Genomic DNA, 10,548 nt, shown 5'->3' with positions numbered 1-10,548 from the left:
AATGATGAGGCCACGTGCAATACAGAGCTGCATGGTTCCTAAGAGAGCCCCCACGTGGGAAGGAAAGAAGACAAATTAAGCTTTGCACAGGATGAGTACAGTCCATTCAGAAAGGTGCTTTCTGTTAAGGGCAAAGTGAAACAGGGAACCTGGTCTTCAGAGGCCCCTTAACTAAGTGAAGAAATAAATGCTAGCTACTGAAGCAGAACAACACTCATCTGTAAGAGGTATGGGGAAATTAAGAACTCCTAGAGCCTTCCCTCGACCTTCTCTGCAAAGCAGGACAGATGATCTTGTGGCTAAAGCACCACAATCAAAATCTTGGGATCCAGGTTCTGTTTTTCATACTATTGCCATATATTCGCTATATGATCCCAACATTTTAGCCTCTGCAAAAAAAAATGTAAGGAGCTTTCTCTCCAGGATAGGCTGACATCTGATAAAATGAGAAATTGAGATATCAAGATTGTGAACACTTAGGAGAAAGATATTTTACATAAGATCTGTGAGACAAAACTGAACTGCTATGAATAGAAATGTAGAACTAGATTAGAGGAAGCATCCTGAGAAGCAGCATTGCAATTTCTCCTACCTTTTCATAATACCAAAACCCTTTTGCAGGAACATCAAAGAAAGTGGAAAAAAAGGAAGTTAATAATTTAATTCTTCAGTTAGGTAAATTCCTGAGTAAGAAATAAGCTGGAACACAGTATTAATGACTCATTAAGACAAAGAAAGTCCTTCAGCTTCAGAACATAAACAGTGGTGTTGCAGTGATGCTGAAACCAGCACTGTGGGTGAGGATGACCTGTTGTGATTTCTCTGTGAAAAGCAAACAGGAAGCTTTCAACCCACAGCAGTAACAGCACAAAGCTCTCATTAGAAACTGCACAACTTTTCTGCTGTGTCCCAATGTGACACTGTAGAGAGAACAATACAGCACTTTAAAAGGTAGATCTCGGAGCACACACTAGAGATTAATTTAGTGTTTTCAGACTCAAATTTCTAAAAGGAAGATTTGCAAAGTGATTGAACCACCAAGCCTAAATCTTCCTTTCTTCCTTGACAGTACCATGGCCATACAGATCATCTTCACAGTACTTCCAGTTTTCCACCCAGCAAAGGTAAAAAAAACCTCTTATTAGCAAAGAGACATTTTCTTTTCATGCCTTACTTTGGATTAGAGTAAGTGCCCTTCATCCAGGGATGCTGGTTCATCCAAGATGAATGTTCAAAAGCCAGTACTGATTCAATGGGAAATTGAGATACCAAAGTTGAAAACTATTTGGAATGAAGATGGCAAGTTTATAGAAAACACCTGAACAGCATTAAGACCCTTCCCTGGAAAAAAACCACAAAAGCATTACTTCAAAATGTGTTTGTGAAGAAGAAAAATAGACATGCCAAGCTTTTCAGCCCTGAAACAGGCAGTGTGGAAACAGGTACTTCACCGATTTCCCCACTTAAAATGGACTCAACCAGTAGCACTTAATATTCAGTTGCATGTGATGATGCAATGCAGGTACAGTCTGCACTATGTTTGGCAAATAAATCCTCTGTCCTTGAGAGCCACACAACACAGAGATTATCAGTCCTAAATCTCACAGCAGCTGAATGACTGGTTATTTTGCCCATCCCTCAGGAAGTCAACAGGTGATCCCATAAGCTGAAAACTAGTTTGATGACCTAAGACCTTGGTGGCTTGAAGTCAGAGAGGGCATAATCAAACACCTCTTTTTTGATTTATTATACAGTGCTGGCATTAACCTGCAAAATTGTTACACACAAATAAACCCTGTAGCTCTAAAGTATGCACATTTGATTTACAACTGTTGGGGAAGTCTCAAGCCTACCCCAGACAAGCTCACAGTGAATTACAAAGGTTCACAGATGGCATGTACAGTATGTAGTTGGGCTGCTCTATAGTTTAGTCAAGTTTCCTGCTACTGCCATGTTTCACACCCTCAAGGTATACATCACCATGTGCAGGACAGTGTCTGCCACCAACAATGTCAGTAAGTACTAACATAGGAACTCCCACTCCCTGAATGAAACCCTGAATCCCCTCCACAGGAATACCATAGTAAGAAATTAAGCCACTCAGCAAGGAATTTGATTTGACTGCAAGGCTATTCCATTGTTGATTTTGAGTATAGATTTGTCCAGTACCCTTTCTGTACTTGTTGCACACAGGTACACCAGCATCCCCACTCATTTCCAAAAACTTCCTAAAGTACTTGCCACGCTTTTACCTTCATGCAGGTCTAAACATCCCAGTCCTTAAGTGAATAGAATCTGTGTAAAATTGTGCAGGATTATGATTTTTTCCTTTTCTTGACCTAATATAAACAACATTCCACTCTCGTTTGGCCAGTCTCTGCTCTGCTCTGTGGCACCATTTCCGCAGTTTACCCAGACCATGCTACCACAAAGCAGGCACACATCCACCTTTCAGCATTCTCTTCAGTTCATGCTCTGACACACAATGGTTCAACAAGAAATAACCTTATTGAATTTTTACCTCAAGATAGTAATAAACACCAAGAAGACCACCAGGTCCTGATACTCAAACAGCTAAAATGGTGCAGGCAGCTTTGAATGCTTTCTGCCAGAGCCACACCTGCATCCCTACTCTGAGGCTGAAAGCCAGCATGGACACAACTCTTGCCTCAAGACAGGATGTCCTGAAAACATTCCTAGAGGAAGAGTCTAAACTCTCCTCACACAACTTGTGAGTCTCAGCAGAAGCAGCATCAAGTGCCACATCCTAAATGTTCACAATCAAAAGCCAATGCTAGATTAGGATACACAGGGCCCAGCAGGCAGAGAAACAATCATGACTGCACACACCCCTCCTGCAGGATCAAAGCCAGGAGAAAAATCTAGACAAAGCACAGATTTTGTATCTTCAGCTTCTGAAGAGAAAACTCATCAGGAGAAAAAGTAATTATCATCTTCAGGAAAGTCAACTCACCACAGGAAGAGTAACATTAGGGTTGCACAGTTACAATGTATGAAGCCAGAAAAGCCCCAACTGTAACAAACCAGAAATTGCACATAATGTTTCTCTAGATTGTAAGAAGGAATCAAAGGCAACAACCACCTTCCCACTATCATCCCATACAAGTGATAAAAGAAGCCAGAAAACAAAAGCCCATGCACGCATAGCACAAGACCAACACAACAAAAACTCAGCATAAAAAAAGCGCTTTACTTTCAGGCAAGTAACCGGTGCATAAAAGTCACCTGCAGTGACAGGGTGCAATCCTCTGCTCCATTTCCCTTGAAGAACTACTGTCTCAAGCGAGTTTGATATGGGAAGTACCTAATTTTTCATTATAATAATGAAGCTTGGGTAATGGGACTCAAAAACCGTCGGAAGAATTCAAACAGGGGAAATCAAATACAGTTTTGACTTAAGGAAGCTCATTTCGTAAGTTCGTGGTCACTTTTGTACAAACATAGCTACTGTCATGAACAACACTACAAGCTTCAGCATGACTGCTAAAAGCCATGAATGCAATGCTATCAGCATGATTTCACAATTTGCATCAGTGGGAAAACCCACCAAAGTCCTTTCTGTTCAACCACACCACCACAGTAATCAGTGTTCCTATGTTAATGATTAAGCAGGCTTTTCTCATTCTCTCATTCCTGAAGCATACTGTTTTCAGTAAAGGAGGACACTGTCATTTCTTTACTTAAAAAGAAACAGAAGTCAGGAACATTGGTCATTTTCAGGCTTTTATTACGAGGAAAAAATATATTTTCTATAGCAGTGGTCAAGAGCAAACAGTGGAAAAGCTACAGATGTGATACATACTCTATCATTAAAGATTTTATAAATATATTCTTTGTTTGTATTTGCTCTTTGAAGTAACTCGCAGAAATAATTTACTTTGCAGCTTTCCAGAACACAGTCACACCAAAGACATCATCTAGAAGAGAAAGGAAAGACAGCTTCACAAAACATGGATTTCCACTGGATATCGAGCAACAGTTCAACAATCAGCAAAAAAAAACCCAAGCACAAACCCACAAAAACCAATATGTACCCTAGCACCAGAAATTTAAACTGAGGTTTGGATCTCTTAGAAGACAGCAGAGGCAGCACCATTCTCTACTGCTGAAGGGTGACTCACAGAGGCTGGGTACTGCCCAGGGCTTCACCACCCTCACAGGACAGCAACGTTGGCTGTAATGTCAATGAGGATTGCTCTGCCTTTTCTGTTGTAAGGGCAACACCATCATGAACAGTACTCTGGGCCTGCCAGTGGCACCAGCTGAGGTGCCAGGACACTTCCGAGGCAGAGGTCCTGAAGGCTGTACTCACCCCACTCAGTCCTGCTCATCTCCTCATATTTTGAAGCCCAGAGCTCTCATACACTCTTTGTGAGCTTCAATTAGGTGCCCACAATTTTCTTCTCCCTTCTCAATAATGCTGCAAAACAAAAAGATTTCCAGGGTTTAGCAATAAAATGTTCACTTACTTTTACTCAAAAAAACAGAACTGACAAACTGTTGGGGAAAATTAAAAATCCCTATTAGGATCCAGAGGACTGTTTTTGGTGGTTTTTTTTTTCTGTCCTATCCAGGGTAGTGATGTTTTGGACAGTATAAAACTATCCCAAAAAGTTACCCAAGTCTGGAGCTGTGCACCTAAAACTCTGACAACAGGCATACCAGAACTTCCTGTTAACAGGCCAGGGTCTATTCTGGGCAAGTCCGGATGGGGACTTGTTATACAACACAAGGCTGTCACATCATCAAGTACGCTGAGCTTGCGAGTTTCAAATTATTCAGTAGGGAAGCAACAAAATTTCTCCAGTTAGAGACCAATACACAACAGCTGAATCAGTAAATTATATTTTAGTCCAACTTCAGTTGCAATTTAAGGACCCTGAAGCAAAAAGCAAAACAAAACACAGCACCTGTCCAGCTATCGTTGAAAAAATTATTCACCGTATATGGTAACTTTTGATGCTATCCATCCAAGTAAGAGCTTCTCATTGTTGGTATGTCATATGTACCACAAAAATATTTCAGACTTGCTTTTTGACTGAATGTCAGAGCTGTTTAGTTTTCTTCTTAGGTTTTACTACAATGAGCATGGACACGTCCCCTGGCTGCCCAGGGCAACTCCATCTGACCAGTAACATCCATCCTACCACCCTTTTCTTAGGTGGCCCTGGATTCACCACCACTCTACCATGTACATGCTCCCCTGAATTTAGCAAAAACAGTGTTCAGTATTATGTCACCTACCAAACACCATCTATACCACCAGCGAAGTAGTTAAAAAAAAAAAAAAAACAAAAAAAAAACCAACTTGGTCATCAAGATAAAGTTTTTTAAACTTTAAAGATTCACTGTCAAAGACAAAGGAGCTCCATTTTGAGGGTGCATTTCATACTGTTTTATAAGTCCTATGATCATGACTAAGCCCATAATTACCAGTGCAGCTATACAGGTCACCGTCAAATTTTGAGCTTCTTTGGGAAATATCATCCTCTGAGACTCAAAAAACCAGAGTATTTTGCTTTATTTAAAAGAGAACATAATTTATACTCAGGTGAACAACAAAGAAGTTATCATCTGCTGGTACGTGTTGCTTCAATAGTGCAGATTTACAAGCAGGCTCTTTGAAACCTGTTTTAAACTCGGGCTGTGAGGTTTTAACCTCTTCGTTGCTAAATTAACCTTTTAAGACAGTTTCCTCGCCTTCTCTGCACTCTCCCTCCTTCCTCGGATGCTCCCGCACCCTCCGTTCGGGCGGGGGGAGCTCCCCAAAACCCCCAGCGCACGCTGGCAAGGGCACAAACCCCTGGAAGGGAGGAGGGGGCGGGCCGGGCAGGCATCCCGGCGGGGCAGGGCGCACACACCGGCGGGAGGGGGAGCGCCCGGGCGCGGAGGGGCCGCCGCGGGGAGCTCGGGCCGGGTCCCTACCAGGCGTCCCGCGCCTTCTTGGTCTCGGGGCAGGCGCAGCAGGCCTTCAGCGGCTTTTTCTCCTCCCGCGCCTCCCCCGCGCCCTTGCCATCGCAGCTGGCGGCGGCCACCGAGGACATGGCGGGCGGTTCCCGGCACCCTGAGCCCGCGGGCAGAACGGGCCGGCGTCAGCCGTACGATCACTGCTGGTTCCGGGAAACCTCGCCCGCCCCTTCCCGGCCCGCGGCCTGCTGGGAGAGAGCGGGAGGTGCGGAGCCCTCCTACCGCCGGCTCCGCCGCCTCTTCCCGGCCGCCGCCCCAAGGCGAGGGCGGGCGCTGCCGCACAGCGGCGGGGCGAAAATGACGTTTTAGCAGGGACACTCGGTACTGAAGGAGCCAGAAGGGGAAGGAGGGAGCGGGCGGCGGGGAGGAAAAATGGCGTCGTCAGGCGAGAGCCGCTGGCAGCTGCTGCAGTCAGCAAGAGCAGCGAGTGACGCCCTGGGCTCCGCCAGCGCCGGGCTCCGCGCTGGAAGTTGTGGCCAGCCACCTAAATCTCTTTCTTCCTACTCAGCCAATGGGGAAAACAGAGGATCTGTTCTTTTGCTGTCCATGCTTGACATGCTTCAGTGATCTCAGACCTGGGGGGAAAGTTACAGATCTTGGAAAGAAGAATGTGCAGTGATACTGGACACAAAGAATGCAGAATTTACCGGCCACAGGGACATCTGGCAGAGCTCCCAAGATAAAGAAGAAAGTAATAAAGCCAACTCAGCAATTGTGTTAAAATAGCTCCAGCTGGGTAAAAGTTAATTCTGGTAGGGGGAGATGATGACCACCAGCTTAGGTACCACTGACCCCAGAAACCGTGTATTAAGGGGATCCAAAATTGTAGGAACACTGATAAGAACAAGGAGAAGCAGAAAGTGTCATGTAACACCTAATCAGTCACCTACTGAATTATCCATGGATCTCTGCTCAGTAGCATGTTACTCACTGTGCCATTTCTCTGGCAAGACTGTTCAGGTGACCTGCACCCACACCTGAGCCTCCTGGTTCAGCACACATGCACTGTGAGGCCATGCAGCCAGGTATGAGGATCTGGAACATGTACAGGTTGCACTTGTTGACCAAAATATGATTTTCCCGAATTCACATAAACATGCTGCAAGATAAAAGCCGAGATTGAAACATCTATCAAAAACACACTTCACTTCTCCACGTGCTCCCTGCAGGGTAACAGTTTGTAACAGAATTGCCCCAGAAGAAGGAATCGTTTCTTGGTGGGATGAAAGGACACAGGCTGTTAAGGGAGGAGAAGGAAGAGAATAGCCATTAAAGCACGGTTAACACAATTTGATACTCATTGCACCAATTTAGAGTACAATGCAGAGGGGAGACCACAGCCATTTCTCTTCTGAATTGCATTATGCATAAGAATTGATTGTTAACTCCGTGATTTTTGTTTTCTGTTTGTCCTCTGCCTACTGACAATGGCAGATGAATTATGTTAGAGAGCTATGTGTCAGAAAGAACAGATTTATCTACCAGTTAAGGAGGAATAGCTAAGGGCAGGCTACTGAGATGAGACTGTGAGAAAATTGTCAGAACGAGTACCCAGGAAAAAAGATCCAGTGAAAGATCTCAGTCTCTGAAAGGGATAATGAAAAAACCCTCCCTTGAGCTGCCATATCATTTGGTAGCCTGGTGCCACGTGTAAGAGTACGAGGACTGCAGGTCGCACTGGTTATTTACAGCTCTATATTTAGAGGACTAATGGGTGAAATCGGGAGAGACTGCCCGGCTGTCATGGGTTTCCAAATTATTTCCCCCGTATAGCCCTTTATCATAATTGAAGAACATACAGCAGCAGCTCATAATCTGTAAACATCACAGCAGCACTGCAATCGTTGTTGGCTTCTTGTGCCTTCAGTTTCACTCACTAAAAGAATGGTTGTCCAAAAAAATATGTACTTGTCTCCAATGGACAGATTTTTCAAGGAACCTAAAAAATGTATTTACATTCATTGTTACTGTTAGGTTTGGTAAGCCCCTATCAATGTCAGTTGAAAGTAACAGTCTGGGGCAGTCTGGGGTTTTCCAGATTTTTTACACTTCTGATATACATGATAGAAGGTAAAAATTAAGCTGTGGAAATTTTGTGTGATGAAACTGAGCTGAAGGTATTTTGATATTTTCCATGTAGCGCCTATTCTGGGAACAACTTTATCATCTTGAAAAAAGAAACCTGTTCAATAAAGTCTAAAGAAGTATTTTTGGTTTTGACTGAGTATAAACATAAGACAGCCAATGTTCCAGCAGCCCTGTAAACCATATGCTGTGTTTTGTTGTCAAAGAAATTGGTTGTGTTTTGTGTCAATGCTTAGATAACGTGAAAATTAAGGATTTCAAAGCTCTGGGCAAGATGTCTTGTCAGGACCTTGCTGCCTGTTACATTAACTGCCCAAGAACAGGACAGAGTTTCTCTTTTTGATCCAAGTTGCAGACCTGTAACTACCAAATGCTAATCACTCAGCAGTGGGACCAGAGAGAGAATGAATGCTGGGATAGAAGGACTTGTGCTCTGATCTAGTACAATGGAAGAGACTCTAGGGTGATTATTTACATCCCCTCTAAGCTTCAAACCCCGCCTTTAGGTGAAGGCAAGGCGTTTGAATACTGGACTGATATCACCTCAAGAAGCAATGCACCAGTCCCTTCCCAGACTGAAGAGCCAAATCCTCAGGTTTCAGGACTACAACATGAATTCTGTACACAAGGATTCTGTACTACAGGACTGAACCATCTCCTTCCTGGGAGATCACCTTGGAAATTAGTATGGAGGAAGTCTCCTTTCTTACTGGCAAACAAGCCCTTAGAAACACAAGAGCAGAATCAAGATTACTTTTAAGACTTTTGTGTCTCTTGAATGCTCTAAAAAGCCAGTACTCCAACAGATCATCTCTTTCCAGAAATACAGCCAAATCTTCAGAGCATCAGTCTGGAGGCAGAAGGTAGTTTTAAAGAATGAAGTCACTTTCCAGTTTAAAACCAGAACTGCTATCTCTAACAGCAAGACTCAGCCCACAGCATCCCAGATATTCTGGGGTCTCAGAAACTCTGGCCCTGCTCTCCCTAGTAAAGAAGACAACGACCCTCCTACAAGCCTTGGTATGAATTTAAAAGATATTAATGCCTTCCTCACATTGTTTTCTGCACATCTCTTACCAGTTTGTGCTAGGTTTAGGACTTTCATCACTTTGATATTATGTCCCTCCTTGTCACTGTCCATTGAAAGCATATCCAAACATTAGTAAAGACAGGAATTTGCCACACATGCAACACTGCAAAATCTGTATCAGCAAGTTCTGTGTGCAGTCTCCCTGGTAATAAGACAAAAGAAGGAAGCTGGTGTTTTGTACCATGCCACAAAATAACCTGCCCATCCCACATATGTTAGAGCAGGAACTATGAGCCATTAGACACGGGACATGTGGCAGCTTTTCTACAATGCAGATATGCAGCAGCTGATGTTCAGTGTGCATTTAAAGGCTGGTCAGGCTTATTTCAGCGCTTGCTGGGTGACTGACCAGCTGTTCCCTTTTGTGGAGGGAACACCCATGAAAATCTGAGCATTCTGGAATAAAACCCATTGCACAGACTTGTGGGAAGGACAGGTGTTTGCACTCAAATGGCAGCATGTGTTACCAATACAACAAAAGAGCATGACAGAAGAAGACAACTGTCTATTTTCTGATAGTCTCTGTGTCTGATAGTCTTAGTAACGTAGGAAATTTTAACCTGCATTTAGGAAATAACATCAATAGTCCTCCCAAAGACATGAATCTGCAAAAGGCTGTCCCTACACAGCAGTCAGACTTGCTGTTTCAGGTAAAAATCAGAAAAAAAAAATTTTACTAGGTTCAAAAGCACTTAGGCATGAAACAGATACACATTAGTCACCCATGAGGAAGTTGATTTTTTTCCCAATATTGCAGAGTTACCCAAGACAGCCGCCTGTAAAGATCTTTCCAAAGAGGAAAGCTCTTCTATTATCAGTTCTCATGACTTGAAAGAACAAGATTTTCAAACTTCTGCAAAAAGACCTATATGAATTTTCAGAACTTACCAGAATCAGACAACTGAGCCACTGTTAATATAAACCACTACATGCATGCATCTCCAATTAGTCACCCCACAAAAAGCAAATACTGCCTAAGGTCTGTTGCTTGTACATCACAGGAAACCTCATTCAGAGCCCAAGTCCAGGAGCCTGTGTACTGAAAAAAAAAACCACATCTTACTGTAGCTCCATAAAATCCTCCATAATAAAAACTAACCTTTATCAGTTCTGCTGCAAACCAGGCAGTGTTTCTGCAACTCTGGTGAATGGTGTTCAGCTGTCAGTCAATTGAGAAGCAGCAAAAGAAACTCCGCTTATTTTCCACTGCACACATTCCATTTGTCCTTTTTTTTTCCTGTAAGTGTTGCTGCTATTAACAATTTTATTCTGCTTGATGGCATGCCATTTTGATGCCTGTGTCAGTGGCAAACTGGGCTTGTTTGAATATATTCAAGTCTCTCATGATTTTATGAAATATAAAGCTCCACTACAGAAAATGGTTT

At 43.3% G+C, this 10,548-nt stretch overlaps 1 protein-coding gene across 1 annotated transcript; it reads right to left on the bottom strand.

Annotated features, from left to right (window-relative positions):
* Positions 1-3,731: 3,731 nt before the first annotated feature.
* On the bottom strand, positions 3,732-6,190 carry COX17 (cytochrome c oxidase copper chaperone COX17). The gene is made up of 3 exons (XM_005523886.3): positions 5,947-6,190; positions 4,334-4,441; positions 3,732-3,938 (listed from the first exon to the last, which is right to left on the bottom strand). Exons 1-2 carry the CDS (start codon positions 6,063-6,065, stop codon positions 4,357-4,359), a joined length of 204 nt encoding a protein of 67 aa, XP_005523943.1. The 5' UTR covers positions 6,066-6,190; the 3' UTR covers positions 3,732-3,938; positions 4,334-4,356.
* Positions 6,191-10,548: the final 4,358 nt, after the last annotated feature.

The sequence above is a fragment of the Pseudopodoces humilis genome, chromosome 2 (genome assembly GCF_049639895.1).
Source record: "Pseudopodoces humilis isolate 2021_Gansu_Grassland_sample_001 chromosome 2, ASM4963989v1, whole genome shotgun sequence".
Lineage (NCBI taxonomy): Eukaryota > Metazoa > Chordata > Aves > Passeriformes > Paridae > Pseudopodoces > Pseudopodoces humilis.
The sequence above is the reverse complement of the archived record's forward strand: the minus strand, read 5'-3'. Positions and strand labels throughout refer to the sequence as shown.